Here is a 16,609-nt window from a genome sequence, read left to right on the forward strand (position 1 = left end):
TTGTAACATTACTTACATTTTGTAATTTGTCAGATGCTGTACAATTATGGGAAAAATATAAAGACAAATTTTCAGAAGACTTTCTTAGAAATATATCTAACAATGATGAAGGCACAACTAATGATAATTTCCGTGATCTTGCCATAAATCAGTGCTTATTAGCTCTTCAGGATGAGTTAACAGCAGTTGGCGGTAAATCACTATGTGAATATGGTTTGCCAACACCAACCTCAGTCGGAGAGGTAACTAATAGGGAATATTCCGCAGAGATTGGTTACAACTTAATGGAACTGCTGACAACATTAGAAAACGGTGTCCCAATGATGACTGCAGAACAACGTTCAGTTTATGACCGTGTGTGCGGAAGTGTTCAAAATAATTTGGGAACAATATGGTTTTTAGATGCACCTGGAGGAACTGGGAAAACCTTTTTGACTAAATTAATATTGGCTTATGTTCGAAATCAGCGTAAAATAGCTCTTGCCGTAGCTTCATCTGGGATAGCTGCAACATTGCTACCAGGAGGTAAAACGGCTCACACTATGTTCAAAATACCAATTGATTTAGATCGCACGGAAAGTCCAACCTGTAGTATTTCAAGAAATAGCGACAAAGCAAAGGTATTACGCGAGTGTAATTTAATCATATGGGATGAATGTACGATGGCCCATCGAAAAGCAGTAGAAGCGGTAGATAGAACTTTAAGGGATATAAGACAAAATGATCGACCAATGGGCGGTATCACGGTTTTATTTTGTGGTGATTTCCGACAAACCTTACCGGTAATACCACGGGGAACCCGAGCAGTAGCTCTACCATGAGTTGACATAGTTTAATCGTCTGACGTAACTACAATAGTAAACGTAAGTTCTTAACTTTCACGAGATAAATTACCGTGAATGACTATATAGTTATAAACTATATGTCAAAATTAGAACTCATGGTGCAAAAATTGTATGGTTACTACAGCGACTATACGTTATCTACTGTAGTATATTGCACCTCATGGTAGGCTTTTTAGTTCCGCTACGGCACACTAGGGGCGCTGTACGAAATTTCATACAAACCGCTTACTACAATCGCTAGCGAGTATCGTATGCGTAAACTCATGGTAGAGCTACTGATGAGGTTAGGGCTTGCCTGAAAAGCTCTTATTTGTGGCGTGATATACAATCGGTGCATTTGACTATAAACATGCGAGTGAGAACTAGAGATAACCCGGATGATAGTCAATTTTCTGATTCATTATTAAAGATTGGTGAAGGTACCTATCCACAACTACACCAAGGAAAACTTATTCTGACGCCTGAATTATGTTGTATAGTGCAATCTCAACCACATCTTATATCGTCGGTTTACGGTGACGTAACAAATATATTAAATAGGGACAATTCCTGGCTATGCGAAAGATCTATTTTAACTCCTCGCAATGACCAGGCATCTGAGATTAATAACAAAATACTGTCGAATATACAGGGGGAAAGCAAAGTTTATAGATCAATAAATAGAATGGTCGATGAACAAGAAGCAACTAATTACCCGATAGAATTTTTAAATTCTTTAAATATGCCCGGACTTCCTTCTCACGAAATTTGTTTAAAAATTGGCATTCCGATTATTCTACTCCGAAATTTAAGACCACCACAACTTTGCAATGGAACTCGACTAAAAGTAACCCAGTTGCAACAAAATATAATCGAGGCTCAAATTTTAACAGGTTGCGGTGCAGGAGAAACCGTCTTTATCCCCAGAATACCCTTAATACCAAATAATTTTCCATTCCAATTTAAAAGGACGCAATTCCCAGTATCGGTGTGTTATGCAATGACAATAAATAAGGCTCAAGGGCAGACTTTTCATGTTGCCGGAGTAGATCTCGGTGTCAGTTGTTTCTCGCATGGTCAGTTATACGTTGCTCTTTCCCGTGTTAGCAGTTCTAGAAATCTTTATGTTCACGTGCCGGACGGGTCAACTTTCAATATAGTTTACCCGGAAGCTTTGCGCTAAAGTATTTTGATTCTATAGGTCCTTAAGCCTCATGTGAACCTGATGTAAATAATATTACCAATACATTTTAAATTAATAATACACAAGGAGTTACACGCTGACGTAGTCGCGGGCACAGCTATCTATACTTTTCTGCCGGAAGTCACTATTCCACGCGGACGAAGTCGCGGGCAAAAGCTAGTATACAATAATTACGCCTATAATTAAACCTCCATGAATTTTTTTATGATGTTCAACTAGCATGATATCAGGTATATACCTTTAGAAAAAATAGTCTTCTTCTGAAGGCACACTGAAATATTAACCAATATAGGATAGTATTATACATCACTAGCTTACCGCCCGCGGCTTCACCCGCTTTGTCTAAAACCTAATAAATTATATACTAAAACCTTCTCTTGCATCACTTTAAAACCGCATAAAAATCCTTTGCGTAGTTTTAAAGATTACTCTTTGTTTATGTGTAAGCGATTGTAATTTATAGTCTAGTAGTCAACACATGTTATTGCAATAACAATTAGTCATTAAGGTTTATAAAGTTAAATATGTATTGTACCTATATTATTGTTATATGTGTTTGTGTTGCAAATAAAATAAAATAAAAATAAAATTTAAGCATACAAAGGGACATAAGAACAGCAAAAGCAACTTTGTTTGATTATAACTCCATAAAGTTGGATCATTTTATATATGAGAAGCTGCAATGCAATTTACAAGTACCTACCTAGCTGCTAAAAACTTTGTCTTATAATAATATGAAGGTCCCTTTTGCAGAACACACTATTCTAATGATAATGTGAATTTGCATAAGTGTTATATTTACGTCAATGTGAAATCATAAATTCCGTAAAATGTACAATTCAAATATTTATGCAGTACATCCTATTCTATCCTACTATAATAACTTCCTACTAATATTATAAATGCGAAAGTTTGTGAGGATGTGTGTGTGTTTGTTACTCTTTCAAGCAAATACTACTGAACCGATTACAATGAAATTTAGCACACATAATATAAAGGGTAACTTGGATTGACACATAGGATAGGTTTTATCCCGGAATTCCCACGCGCGTTTTTCTTTAAAAACGCGGGCATAGCCTCAGGCGGAAAGCTAGTAAGAGATAATCCTCTAAATTTTCTTCATAAATTATATCTTACCAAAGCCTCAATACCTCAGCAGTCCCAATTTGTATGCAAAATTAATCAAAATCGGTGATAACCATGAAGTGTAGCAAATCTATGTTTAAATTATTTTTTATTCATAGGAAAGCACTAGACCACAATCTTGGCTGATGTTAAGCTAAGATGGTACACAATTCCCTAGTAGGTACGCTTGAAGTATGATAATAATTAGCCCAAAATAAGAATGTGTAATGTTAAAGGAATAAACATTTCAGTTTGTATACCAGAAAATTTTAATTAACTCTACTATCAAACTTCCATGAACCATTTGTTACAGTTTTTTTTTTTTACGATTTTTTTTCTAAATAGGTACTTCAAGTTACCTCAAGGTAAAATTTTTCACAGCTGTTTTAGTGTGAGTATACTGTAGGCTTTCTATGTGGATAACTATAATTCAACTCAAGGTATTTTTAATTTATATTGAATAGTCTTGAATTGATTAATATAAGTTCAAACCTGTGTGTGGTTCCACAATAATAGTGCTTTGTAATATCCCAAACCAATTTCTTATTAGTTAATCATTAGTGTATATTTTAGAACTGCCTGTAGCACATTTAAGTCATCCCAACTACTTAGAATGTTTCTTCATTTCTTGGTGCGTTATTATTAAAACTTCAATTTGCAAAGATGGAAATTCTTTAATACACAGTAAAAACTAACATCACGTTCTTTGCTTCCATGAGACAACTTTTGGTAGGAATTAGAATGTAATCACAAATACTTATAACTAATATACATTAAGTTTATCGGCGGCCTCGTCCCCGTCCTCCGCGACCGCCTCTCGGGCCTCCGCGACCACCTCGGCCTCTGCCCCTGCCGCCTCTCGTACCACCGCGCTGGAAGCCCTCACGTTTACCCTTTCCTTTAGGCGTATCATCGATTAACAAAGTTTCCAAAGGTAAACTATCAGGCAACAAGAAGTATCGTATGTTGTTCCCACGTATACTTAACGTCTCCAATTGCAACTCTTCTTTATTCTTTAAAGTTACTTTTACAGCTTTGAGATGTGTGTTCATAGCGACATCGACGCCGGTGATGGTACCGTGGACGACGCTACCATTCTTTAATTCTATTGTAACTGTTTCATGACTAAGTTTCATTAAGAAACGAACGAGCTTCATGTTTCTTGTGTTGTTATTTATATACCACTTTTAGCAAAACAATTACGGCGTCTGAGCGCCGAAATAACCTCAATTTTTCGAAGAATCAAGAAATAAGAATGAAAGCAGACAGCCTAAACAAAATATGGCGCTAAGCTAAGCGCCTATATTCTGTAGTCTATGGTTAGGTGCTGCCAATTTTAAAAATAAACTATTATTTGGTTGCCAAGGTTTCTGCTAGAACGATTTGTTTAGTTGAAGAAGATTATTTATTGAATAATTTTCAAGATGACCACGGAAGTTATTGTAGAAGACCCCATAATAGATGCTGAGGCAGAACCCGAAGAACAAGAAATTACTGTTTGTGCACGTCTAGTTTTAACTAAGGAGCAGGTAGGTATATTTTATACAGTGCTATTATACCCCACGGTCAAAACCACCAGTTAAAGTCCAAAGAAGTTCATCCCCTATTTCAACGACGACCTACGTTAACCGATAAGAGGATAACTACAATGTTATAAAAAATCCATATAAATACGTTTTTGAAATATAATATTTTATAAAAATAAACGTTTCTGTAAAATATTTTATTGAGATTAATTCCAAAAAAAACCTAATTTATAATAATCGAGTTGGTTCATTTCATCAAAAATAACTTAAACATAAAAGTATGGAAACCATCGCTTTAGATTTGTCTGTAACCGCAGAAATATCCGAAGTAGAAGTTGAGCATAAAAGTGTTTCTTCAACAAACAAATTACACTTTACTGATGTTAAAGCTAGATTATTTCTAACTGACGATCAGGTCAAATGTTAATCTAATTCTAAATATAGTTCATAGGTATTCATAATATTGCGAAATATATTAAAAAGTTTCCTACTTTTAGAAAAATGATCTTCACCAAGCGTTCAATCTGCTAGATTATAATGGCGAAGGAAAGATTAAGGCTGAAGACTTTCGAGTGGCTATCAAAGCTCTAGGTAAAAAATCTACATTTAATGTTATTACCGATATTATGCCTATAATTAAAATGTATAATATTATGCACTTTAGGCTACGAACCAACGAAAGAAGAACTTCAGAAAATGATTAATGGCGTAGACAAGGGTAATACTGGTAAACTGAGTTTTGAAAATTTCGAAACGGCTATCATGAGAAAGATAATGTCGCTGGATAGCGATGGGGATATTATGAAGAGTTTTAGACTATTCGACATGGATGATTGTGGTAATGTCTTCTTTATATGGGTACTTTTTCCCTACTACTTTAGGTAAAAACACATAATGCGATTCTCAGCTCACTCATGTTAACAACCTAGCCTACTATATTGTTAGCATTAAACTGATTTTTTTATAGAATTACATGTATATTATTTTAGAGTCTAGTTCACTTTTGTATCTCTGCAGGAAATTATTAGCTTTACATGCTTATAAATCTATACCGATTTGGTTCTTTCCTATGTGGAACGAATTTGTATGTGAATTCCTATGTGGCTCATGAATGAATTTTGAAATTTGTTTAGCTACACAACATTCTGAATATATTTTGAAATAAAAATTAAATTATTTAATAACTAATAGTAAATTGGGCACTATTTTCAGGCTTTATAAATTTTGAAAATGTGAAACGGGTTACGCAAATCTTAGATATTTATTTATCGGATCAAGAAATAGAAGAAATGATTGACGATGCAGATAAGGATTTTGATGGACTTGTGTGTAATTTGTAAATTTTAATACGTGCACACCACAGAGCAAGTAATATAGGAGCACACCGTTCACACCTCAACACCATATTTACTTCAAACTATTTCATTTCCAGATATCTGTTCAAGAATTTATGAGAATGATCAAGAATTCTGTGGATATTGTTACTCCCTAAACTTTAGTAATACGTAGCGGATTACATTTTATTTAACATGAAAATTTAAATAGAATAAACATAATTATTTACTTCATTATTTCGTTTTATTTCCAACAAGTAGACCAAAGAGTATAATGAAGTAGACCGTAGACCACTAATTTCCCATCTTCCGCTATAAAGTTTCAGTTCCCCAAAAAGTAAATATTGTCTATGGTGTTTACAGTTTTATGCAAGTTTTATGTTTTGACTTTTGACATAGGTACGTAAATAACATGTAAATATTTAAATCGAACCGTCGAAGTAAATTTATCTGTGAAGTAAATCTCTGTTTAACGAATCATATTTGATGACCAATTCTTGATCTTGTTTATTTTGTTGAATAAAACGTTAGGTAGGTACCAATTTTTAGAAAACATGGGTAAGTATATACACAACAAAATCTCGTTATTTTATATTATAACTAGCTGCTCCGCGCGGTGTCACCCCCTTAGCTCCACCCCTGTTGGTTGTAGCGTGATGATATAATATAGCCTCTAACCTTCCTCCTTAAATGGGCTATTTAACACCAAAACAATTTTTCAAATCGGACTAGTAGTTCCCGAGATTAGCGCGTTCAAAGAAACAAACAAACAAACTCTTCAGCTTTATAATACTAAGTACTAGCGGTCCGCCCCGGCTTCGCCCGTGGTACATATTCACGTTTTCTCTACATAAGAACCATCCTCGTACTTCAAGGAATATAATAAAAAAAGAATTAAAGAAATCGGTTCAGCTGTTCTAAAGTTATGCGCTTACCAACACATTAATTTGGGATTCATTTTTATATTATAGATAATTAATATGTAATTATAATCGATACTAATAATATTTCTACTTCATATCAAAATCTGTACTGCTAAACTGCACTTCTTGTAAATGTTTAATGAAATGTTTTTATACTTTCAATTAGACGCAAACATGTCCCTGGAGGAAAAATGCGAACGCCTGATGAACGTGGTTGTAGAGACACGAAAACGGTTCGGAGAAATGTGCGTTGATTACCAAAACAAATCCACACTTATGGAGAACAAAATGCTCAACCTGCAAGTGGAAACTATCGCTAATTGCAAGATAAAGTCAAAAATTCAAATACCCGACTTATCATACGATGACACGATCAAAGATATGGACGATTTTAAACACGAGCTTGTAATTAGAGAAAAAAGAATAGAGGATCTTATTAAAAAGATTAGGAGTACGGAAAAAGTGGTCGTTCAAGTGAAAAGTGATACTATACGGCAGAAATTGGAAAAACCAATTAGTGCTAAAGCTATTTTAGCTACTGTGAAAACTAGGAATGACAATGTGTGATAAACTGTATTGGTGTTAAAAGTACATATTGTACAAACAATTTTGAAAGAAATTAAAAATTAATGGACTCAAATAGTGTTAATTTTATGTTACCTTAGCAGCTCTCCTTGCACAGCTTCCCCTTCATTATAAAACAAAATATGTACTGTATAGTTGCTGTTCATGTGGGATTTATGGAATAAAACCTACCTTATATCTCTTCTCAGGTCTCAAGCTATCTCTGTACCAAATTTCAACAAATCAGTTCAATGGTTGTGGCGTGAAGAAGAGACAGACAGTTACTTTCGCATTTATAATATAAGAGCTAGCGCACAAGAGCAACTTTTGTCTACGCAACTATTTTGTCTCTCGCATCAACTCTATGGGCTAGTAAGAAAGTGTGCCACAACTCCCCATACAATTGATGGGAGAGACAAAATAGTTGCGGAGACAAAAGTTGCTCTTGCGCGCTAGCTAGTTTGGTTAGCACTTTGATCATTTATAAATCCAATAATGAAAAAATATTTGTAATTGATCTTCTATTTTCTGAACTAAGCATTTTCATACAAACAGATACTCTCTCAGTAAAAGATTGATAGTGTATGATCATTTTTTGTGTTAAGTAGTGATAGGTGATGTTTGCCCGAATAAAGTTATCATTTCAATCATGGCATTATTTTTCATTGGTACGTAATATATTTGAAGATATATGTATCTTATGGTAGAAAGGAAAATTCTGGGGTGTTTAAATAATAAAAAATATTTTATGACTAAAGAGAAGCATTTTATTTAGGGTGGTAGTAACTGCCAGGCCAGTGGATGGTCCCAAAGGTGGGATGTGGCCTGTAAGAGATCAGGCCATAATCACCGTGCTGTTGAACTTTTTGATTCTTCATACCAAATAGACCTTTCAATTAATTATGCCACATTACCATCTGGACTAGCACCTAAAAATCAAAACTTTGTCAATGATGGCCTGCTGGTCGCACATTTTTTTTTTTCATTTTGCTACAATGTCACGGACCGTTGCAATTATGAAATGTCATTGGTCAGAATATGGAGTTTCTTGCCGGTTCTCCCATAGATGCTGCTTTCCGAATCGGTGGTAATTGTTAAAAATGTGTATTCACGATTCGAAAGTGCTTCTCAAAGAAGTATTGTTTTAACATGGTTGTCGCAGGGTGCTGTAGATTTTTATTTACATATCTGTAACAGAGGCCCAATTGAGCATAATGTGCTAATTTCTGGTATATTACAAAACTGGGGTATCATTGAATCAAAGAAATACTATTTAGCGGCACTAAAATCAACATCAGTGACACCGTCACCGGGTCAGTTAAGTTTGTGGCACTGTAGATGAAAGTAACAAGTAATGCTCAAGAGGATTTCAGTGTTATTGTGCTTAATTTGATAGAATTTTCAATATTAATATGAAAGTATTGAGTACTTTATTAGTCTTATATTACTTGCTCTGTGCTTTATTAGTACAGTTAAATAACTAGAATACTTTCTTATGTCTCCTCCACACTACTCGCGAAGTTGAACGAGGTTAGACGAATAGAATAATGTAGAGGGGCACTTCGGCTTACTTCGTCCAACTCGTAGACTGAGAAACTTTACCTCGCCTCGGCCGACTTCCGTTTGTTGTCGGTTTTTGCGCCCGAGTCAAAGGACACGAAGTTACCTGAAGTTCGTTCTGAATATGAACGTATGCGCTCCTCGCGAAGTTGAACGAGTGTGTAGTGTAGCACCGCGGACTTCAGTCAACTTCGGCCGAGTACTTCGCCGAGGAACTTCGCGAGTAGTGTGGAGGAGGCACCTTTTCACTAATCCGTGATAGCGTTTCATTTGTCCACGAACTCGTTTGCGACTTTTTCTCGCACCAGAATATCGGTGATTTTTATAATCTTTTCGCGAAGTTCCTGGCTCCATTTTCTGTCGATGCACATGCTCTAACATGAATAGATAACCACTAAACGCAATTACTTGCTCTGTGCTAAACGCATACTTCTAATAATACTTATTGGCCCAGGGCTCGGAACCGGTTTGAAAAGAGCGGTTAATTTAGATTATATACCGGTAAATATATCGTTCCTTCATTTACCGGTTAAACAAGTGAACTGTTTATAAGTAACCGAAGTAACCCAAATGATTAAGGTTACCGGTTACTTCTGCACAAACGGTTTTGACACCCAAATTAACCGGTTAATTCCTTTATTATTTTTGCCTCATTTTTTAACGCTTGCCACAAGATATAGTGAATCTAATATCTATACATATAATAAATCTGTAGAAGGGTCAATTCTGTACATTGAAAATATTGAAAAAATAAATACCAGCCACGGGGGTGCTACTGGATCGATACCAAACCCAAATATGTGATTAAAAAAATTTTTGCCTGTCTGTATGTTCAGGCTAGGGATTGCAATCCGGAAAAACGGATCCGGTAATCCGGCGGATCCGGCATCATTTAATGGTTACCGGATCCGGTACTAATATACCGGATCCGAAGACCGGATCCGGTGCTAGCAGTTTGTGGGAAAATAATATAGCTGTTGCATGAGTAGGTACTTAAAATGCGTTGTGCGTAGTGTTCATGCGTGCGAGTCGTTCGTCGCCGATCGTCGTCGTCGTTGATCTATCTGTGAAACTGAAATCTATAAAGACTGAGCTACTCGTTACGTCGTAAATTATAACTAGTTATACCTACAGTACTTACTTAATTGTTTTCTTGTTGTCTTTTTGTCTTAACATTGGTTAGGAAATAAAGTCGATTTTATATATTTGTGATTTATTTTTTACAAACTACCTACATATAAGTGCAGTGACACTTGATTAACTCGCTTATTTTGTACTAACGCCGTTAGTATTCCTACGCATTCGCGTGCGGCAGCGAAACAACGAAAAATCTGTCAGTAGTATGGCAGGTTTTCGCATATGATATGTCTCACTCTAGCACATAGATAGATGAAATAGTTGCGTCCTTTTCAGTATTGTTTCGCAAGGAAATGCGAAATGGCCATTACACAGACGCATTGCGAAAAAGTTGCGAAAAAATTGCTGTTTACTAACGTTCCGCAGATATTTCGCTACTCAGTATAGTTTCGCAGAGATTAGCTGCCGCACGCGAATGTGTCAGTGTACTAACGGCGTAAAAAGCGAAAATCATCTTGATTTAATCAATCCGGTCGGATCCGGCCGGATCCGGCCGGATTGATGGGAATCCGGTCGTATCCGGCCGGACTGAAAATGACGCCGGATTGCAATCCCTAGTTCAGGCATCACGTGAAAACTAACGGTTCGATTTCGATGAAACTTGGTATAATTATACCTTATTATCCTAGGCATAAAATAGGATACTTTTTATCCCGGAAAAATACGTAGAAAAAAATAAATCTTAATTTTTCCGCGCGGACGGAGTCGCGGACGGAAGCTAGTATCTAATATATCTAATATATTCTATTCTAAAATATAGTTTGTAAGTATATATGTATGGATGTATGGATGTTTAGCACACATATAGAGGGTAACTTGGATTAACACATAGGATAGTTTTTATCCCGGAAATCCCACGGGAACGGGAACTATGCGGGTTTTCCTTTGCAAACGCGGGCGAAGCCGCGGGCGGAAATCTAGTTATCAAATTCAAATTTCAAATATAAACTAAAATTGCGAACTTGAGTGCGATTAAGAATTTTGTAACTAAATGACTTCGCAACGTCCAGGCCCGTCGAGCGAGGGTAGCGGGGGCCGAGGATCCTTATGTAACAGTTTGGTTTTAACCGGTTAATTTTCACCACCAAAACCAATATTAATGAAAAACCGGTATTTCGCATAAACCGGTAAAAACCGGTAAAGTGCAACCTTTAACCTAAATCAATTTCGGTTTGGGGTCAATGACCGAAACCGGTTAAGAATTTAAACCGGTTTCCGAGCCCTGCAGTTATTGCAATGCCTTGTATCCACTTGAGCATGCTCAGGCGAATGAGCAGCTCATTTGGCCGAGCCGCTCAAGTGGAGACGCCTGAGCACGCGCGGCCCGAGCATCATCGCCTGAGCATGCTCAAGTGGTTTCAAGGCTTACAGATTTGTCCCGCGAAAGAAAACCAGAAGAAAACACTATGCAATAGTGAATAGACACTTGTTTCATAGGGCCACAGAACACATATTATACTCCTAGCACTCCTAGAACTAGATAAGATTTAGGACGGGGTCTACTCGTAGCGCATGGTGCATTAGTACTTTTCTAATTTCTACTGGTAAGAATATAAAATAAAATATTAGATAGGTAAGTTTTAAAAACAATCCCGCACTTTGTAAGTTTGTAGTTTCCCGCGTTTTTGTCAATGAATAAGGAATCACATAGTCATTGGTTTTTGTCATAATTTCATTTTCTGTCAATGTCATAAATTTTTTTTATGTAGATATGTCAAAGTTGGAAACTCAGAGCAATAAACCGTTGGAAAGGATCAATTATTTTTTATCTGTACCTATACTAAAAAGTTATATCCAAGGTTATATCAATAATCGGTTTGCCATAGACAAAGTATTGGAAAAGGGAAGCATTTTTAACCGACTTCAAAAAAAAGGAGGAGGTTATCAATTCGGCCGGTATATTTTTTTTTTTTTTTTTTTTTTTATGTATGTACACCGATTACTCCGAGGTTTCTGAACCGATTTACGTGATTCTTTTTTTGTTCGATGCGGGATGGTGTCGAATTGGTCCCATAAAAATTTTATTCGGCTAGGCCTAGTAGTTTTTATTTTATGAGCATTTTTGTCTGTACTCGATGACTTAATTTCAATGTAGCAAGTAATTTTGATTCACTTCCCGGTATCCGATTGAGCTGAAATTTTGTATACGAATGTAAATTGGATAGCGATGAAACATTATCATGACATGGAGCTGATCTGATGATGGAATCGGAAGGGGGCCATAGGAACTCAGTAATATATTGACTCAACTTTATCGAGTTTGGGCTCGTTTGATTCGTGTTGAAAAATACACTAAAAAGTATTAAATAAAAATAACTGCGTTAAAAACAACCGACTTCAAAAACGGAAAAGTAAGAAATAAAAAAGATTTGATATTATTAATTACTACATATTATTTTTATGTGCTATTTATTAAATAGGTTTGAAGTCGGTGCCAAACACTAAGCACTTAGTATTAACCCAGATAAGCCTACTGTCCTATATTTAGGACAGTAGAAATAAAAAAAGATAACAGAATACCCTCTTTATCTAAGACTATTTAGTCTTATGATTTGCAGTAAGAAACGTGTCAGCTTTATTAGAAAAAATAAAAAAACAGTTATTTTAACAGTTTTTACCTTATATTTTACCTTATAAGTGTGTAGTAAAAGTGCGTTGCAGACATGGCAAATGACAGGTATGTATAAAAAGTTATATTTTACTCGTGAGTTGTTTTTTTCTGTGTCAATATCTAGTTGATAACCTTAACTTTTGTACTAAATAAATATTCTAGCAAAATAATATAAATAAATTACGAATAACTTGTTACAAATACTAGCGTACTATATATAGGACAGTAGGATAATATAGGTACATGATTTTAGTACAATAATACAACTTTTTCTTTACAGACCGTTAGCTGCGCATGAAATTTTAGATGCTTTAGAAAATGTTTCTGATAATGAAGAAGATTATAGAGAACGACTGATATGTATTCTACCTCCTCCTGTTGATCCTGACTGTCTCACTGACGAAGATTCGGGTGAAGAAGATAATGTAACTTCGAATAATTTGCCACGAAACATTCTGCTTCAACCGGCTGAAGTAATGATTCAAGGGCAGATTATGGTGAGTGATACAGAAGAAGAACTTTCTGATTCTACAGGTCGAACTAAACGTAGGCGACCTACGCATGGAGAAAACGGGACTTGGCAAAAAATCCCGTGAATTGGCCAGATGTTCAAGGCGCTTGCCAAGATAAGCGCCCAATTGAGTGGTTTGAAAACTTCTTAGATGAAGATGTTATTTCGTTGTTGGTGTCAGAGAGCAATAAAATATATGCTGTCAAAAAGAATTTGCCTGGAGACATAACCACTGAAGATATGAAATGTTTCATCGGCATATTGTTGGTTAGTGGTTATTCATGGCTCCCCCGTAGAAGAATGTATTGGGAAAACTCCCCTGATACAAAGAATGAATTCATCAGCTCGGCTATGACTAGGGATAGATTTGACTTTATTTTTCGCCACCTTCATGTCAATGATAATCTGGATTTGCAAGACAAATACACAAAAGTACGCCCCCTAGTTACACTTCTAAATAAAAAGTTCTTAGAGTTTTCTCCTCTTGAAGAGCATTACAGTGTAGATGAGGCCATGATCCCCTACTATGGTAGACATGGCTGCAAACAGCACATAAAAGGTAAACCTATTAGGTACGGGTTCAAAGCTTGGGTTGGTGCTACACGGTTAGGGTTTGACACGTTGCAAGAAATGTGATGTTGGAGTGTGTGTCAAGTGTTTTGAAATATATCATTCATAAATAGTGTTAATCTAGTAAATTACATATAACAATGGGTAATATAATCAATAGTTATCTTATAAACTACACTTTTTGATTACATTCTGTTTTGTCATAAATGGTCTTTTATTTCCTCTTATTATCCTACTGTCCTACATATAGGACGGCTGTTTCCCTGAAAGCCTTACACTTAATTTTTTTTTCATAATTTTTTTTATGTTGCATAAGATCTAATAAACTAAATAATGTAACTTTTTTCAAAATTTTCAGAAAATTTTAGTTTCAGGCTTATCTGGGTTAAGCCCATGCACCGACATCAAACCTTTTTAGTAAATACCACATAAAAATAATATGTAGTAATTAATAATATCAAATCTTTTTTATTTCTTACTTTTCCGTTTTTGAAGTCGGTTGTTTTTAACGCAGTTATTTTTATATTTCTCAAAAACTATAAAAAATATTCTACGTTTTAAAAATAGTTGCAAGGACGTTGCAAGCATATAATGTCACGGTCAAGATCACGGTAAATATTTAAAAACAACCACAGACTATATAAAACATTCTCCTATTCTGTTACGTACGCTTCCATGGTAACCAGATAACTCTTATATTTTAGACAATAATAATTATAAAACTGGAGAAGGACTATAAGGAACAATAATGTCTGATGTGCAAACATTATTTAAACAACATTGTATTATTCCTGACGTGACAACTATAGCGCCATCAGAAATTTTAAATATACAATATCCTAGCGGTGTAACCGTTGACTTAGGAAAAGAACTAACGCCAACGCAAGTTAAAGACAGACCTAATGTAAAGTGGGCTAGTAAAGACACTGAATATTATACCTTAGCCATGGTTGACCCTGATGCACCAAGTCGAGAGAATCCCAAATTCAGAGAATGGCACCATTGGTTAGTAGGAAATATTTATGGAGGTGACATAAACAAGGGTGAAGTTTTATCAGATTATATTGGTTCGGGTCCACCAAAAGGAACAGGTCTACATCGATATGTTTTTTTAGTATTCAGACAACAAGAAAAATGCGATTTTTCTAAAGTTTCCAAACTGCCTAATAATTCGGGAAACAAAAGAGGCAAATTCTCTATTTCAAAATTTGCTCAACAATTCAAATTGGGGACACCAGTTGCTGGAAATTTTTATGTGGCTAAATATGATGATTATGTCCCGAAACTATATGCGAAACTCAAGGGATAATTTATTTATTGTTTAATAAAAACCGACAAATCAAAATTGTGTGGAAGCAGCTTTTTAAAAAAATAGTGGCAGTTGTCTATGGTCGCGATCGATAACGATTTCCGCCTCCGCGTGACATACTCATTTTTTTGGTCAACTCGCCATATCATCCGCCATTACATTTTGGAGTTTGCGTAAATTGGTCGTTGCGCTGTCTGTGCCACAAGCACCGAGCGTTATCAGTGACAGTTAAACTCATTAGTGCGTTGTATCGCAGTGTTTTATTGAAACAAAGAGTAGAGACGTTATATCGTATGTCCATCCAGAATCTCAACACATTCGACCCATTCGCCGATGCTATCAAAAGCTCGGAAGACGATGTTCAAGATGGATTAGTCCACGTCCGGATCCAACAGCGGAACGGACGCAAAACGCTAACAACGGTACAAGGCCTCTCGTCGGACTATGACCTGAAGAAGATTGTGCGGGCATGCAAGAAGGAGTTCGCGTGCAACGGTACAGTCGTGGAGCACCCCGAGTACGGCGAGGTGCTGCAGCTGCAGGGCGACCAGCGCGAGAATATTTGCCAGTGGCTCACCAAGTCGGGGCTTGTTAAGCCCGAGCAACTCAAAGTTCACGGCTTCTAAGCCTCTACATAACATGTCCAACACCGTGACATCATCATAGTTTTCTAATATTATGAGATCGTGCGCGTAACCCTATAATCGAATAATTATGTATTTAGAAAGCACCGATATATACAGAGAGAAAACGAACGGCCCTCGTGGCCTCCCGCGCCCTGTGCCTTGCTGTCTCCCAGAAATATTGTAATTTATAAAAATAAATGTATTTTTGACTAATCGACGCCGTCTCTTACTCGGACAGCTTTAGTTGCAATTAACGCCGAACGAAATAGTTAATAAATCAGTTTGTTTTTGTGCGACATTATTAATAAATTGCTGTAATAAGTATATGATGTGTCTCAATAATTAAACATGTTTTTGTATTCGCATCTTTCATTTAACGCCTCAGGTAATGTCCTATAACGGTATCATGAACAGTGAAAGTAGGTTTCGCCAACAGGTAGGATCCCTCCACAAAAACCGAAAACGTCATCGAATGCATTTAACCCCGCATTAAACAATAAAATAAGTTTATAATTATATCACATCGTATTTAAAACATCCATGATCCAATAATTTATAGATAAAATATGTGACCTTAACACAATAACGCTCACACGAACGTTCATATTTTTTACAATTAATAGAAATAGATATTGATTCGAGAAAATACATGAGTAAATTGCGTTTATGTGACGTATTGCAAAGTATCTTACAAGGAAGCTGTGAGTCATGTCCTCATTATATCTCGCTTAGCAAGACAATGTTGAGGTCATCCACTCGTCAATATTTTCAATAGGTTGCTATAT

At 36.0% G+C, this 16,609-nt stretch overlaps 6 protein-coding genes and 1 long non-coding RNA gene across 11 annotated transcripts; 5 read left to right on the forward strand and 2 right to left on the reverse strand.

Moving 5' to 3' along the window:
* Window positions 1-3,807: 3,807 nt before the first annotated feature.
* LOC123702335 (probable small nuclear ribonucleoprotein Sm D1) lies at window positions 3,808-4,439 on the reverse strand. The gene has a single exon (XM_045650056.1). It carries the CDS (start codon window positions 4,308-4,310, stop codon window positions 3,933-3,935), a length of 378 nt encoding a protein of 125 aa, XP_045506012.1. The 5' UTR covers window positions 4,311-4,439; the 3' UTR covers window positions 3,808-3,932.
* A 13-nt stretch (window positions 4,440-4,452) lies between these two features.
* Window positions 4,453-6,247, forward strand: LOC123702333 (caltractin-like). Of its 2 annotated transcripts, none has more exons than XM_045650054.1 (5): window positions 4,453-4,682; window positions 5,177-5,270; window positions 5,344-5,517; window positions 5,892-6,004; window positions 6,112-6,247. In XM_045650054.1, exons 1-5 carry the CDS (start codon window positions 4,578-4,580, stop codon window positions 6,169-6,171), a joined length of 546 nt encoding a protein of 181 aa, XP_045506010.1. In that variant the 5' UTR covers window positions 4,453-4,577; the 3' UTR covers window positions 6,172-6,247. The 2 variants fall into 2 exon arrangements, with proteins under 2 accessions (XP_045506010.1, XP_045506008.1); XM_045650052.1 differs by lacking the exon at window positions 4,453-4,682 and adding an exon at window positions 4,936-5,094.
* Window positions 6,248-6,391: 144 nt separating this feature from the next.
* On the forward strand, window positions 6,392-7,576 carry LOC123702334. Its single transcript, XM_045650055.1, has 2 exons — window positions 6,392-6,571; window positions 7,103-7,576. The coding sequence occupies exons 1-2, from the start codon at window positions 6,568-6,570 to the stop codon at window positions 7,501-7,503; spliced, it is 405 nt and encodes a 134-aa protein (XP_045506011.1). The 5' UTR covers window positions 6,392-6,567; the 3' UTR covers window positions 7,504-7,576.
* A 668-nt stretch (window positions 7,577-8,244) lies between these two features.
* Window positions 8,245-11,718, reverse strand: LOC123702336. Of its 4 annotated transcripts, none has more exons than XR_006752857.1 (3): window positions 11,701-11,718; window positions 9,302-9,478; window positions 8,245-8,688 (listed from the first exon to the last, which is right to left on the reverse strand). It is a non-coding gene; the product is annotated as an uncharacterized LOC123702336 (long non-coding RNA). The 4 variants fall into 4 exon arrangements; XR_006752856.1 differs by lacking the exon at window positions 11,701-11,718 and adding an exon at window positions 11,624-11,641; XR_006752858.1 differs by lacking the exon at window positions 11,701-11,718 and adding an exon at window positions 11,567-11,589.
* Window positions 11,719-12,668: 950 nt separating this feature from the next.
* Window positions 12,669-13,404, forward strand: LOC123702534 (piggyBac transposable element-derived protein 3-like). The gene is made up of 2 exons (XM_045650310.1): window positions 12,669-12,874; window positions 13,089-13,404. The coding sequence occupies exons 1-2, from the start codon at window positions 12,861-12,863 to the stop codon at window positions 13,402-13,404; spliced, it is 330 nt and encodes a 109-aa protein (XP_045506266.1). The 5' UTR covers window positions 12,669-12,860.
* Window positions 13,405-14,619: 1,215 nt separating this feature from the next.
* LOC123702430 (protein D2-like) lies at window positions 14,620-15,254 on the forward strand. The gene has a single exon (XM_045650178.1). The coding sequence runs from the start codon at window positions 14,638-14,640 to the stop codon at window positions 15,196-15,198; it is 561 nt and encodes a 186-aa protein (XP_045506134.1). The 5' UTR covers window positions 14,620-14,637; the 3' UTR covers window positions 15,199-15,254.
* An 85-nt stretch (window positions 15,255-15,339) lies between these two features.
* LOC123702431 (eukaryotic translation initiation factor eIF1) lies at window positions 15,340-16,183 on the forward strand. Its single transcript, XM_045650179.1, has one exon. The coding sequence runs from the start codon at window positions 15,492-15,494 to the stop codon at window positions 15,822-15,824; it is 333 nt and encodes a 110-aa protein (XP_045506135.1). The 5' UTR covers window positions 15,340-15,491; the 3' UTR covers window positions 15,825-16,183.
* Window positions 16,184-16,609: the final 426 nt, after the last annotated feature.

This window comes from Colias croceus, chromosome 23 (assembly GCF_905220415.1).
Source record: "Colias croceus chromosome 23, ilColCroc2.1".
Classification (NCBI taxonomy): Eukaryota; Metazoa; Arthropoda; class Insecta; order Lepidoptera; family Pieridae; genus Colias; species Colias croceus.

Excerpts from the sequence above, each read along its gene's own strand:
- LOC123702335 (XM_045650056.1), bottom strand. The coding sequence starts at position 4,310 with ATGAAGCTCGTTCGTTTCTTAATGAAACTTAGTCATGAAACAGTTACA.
- LOC123702333 (XM_045650052.1), top strand. The coding sequence starts at position 4,960 with ATGGAAACCATCGCTTTAGATTTGTCTGTAACCGCAGAAATATCCGAA. Across the intron at positions 5,095-5,176 it reads TATTTCTAACTGACGATCAG|AAAAATGATCTTCACCAAGC; the intron begins GTCAAATGTTAA and ends TCCTACTTTTAG. Across the intron at positions 5,518-5,891 it reads ATTCGACATGGATGATTGTG|GCTTTATAAATTTTGAAAAT; the intron begins GTAATGTCTTCT and ends CACTATTTTCAG.
- LOC123702430 (XM_045650178.1), top strand. The coding sequence starts at position 14,638 with ATGTCTGATGTGCAAACATTATTTAAACAACATTGTATTATTCCTGAC.
- LOC123702431 (XM_045650179.1), top strand. The coding sequence starts at position 15,492 with ATGTCCATCCAGAATCTCAACACATTCGACCCATTCGCCGATGCTATC.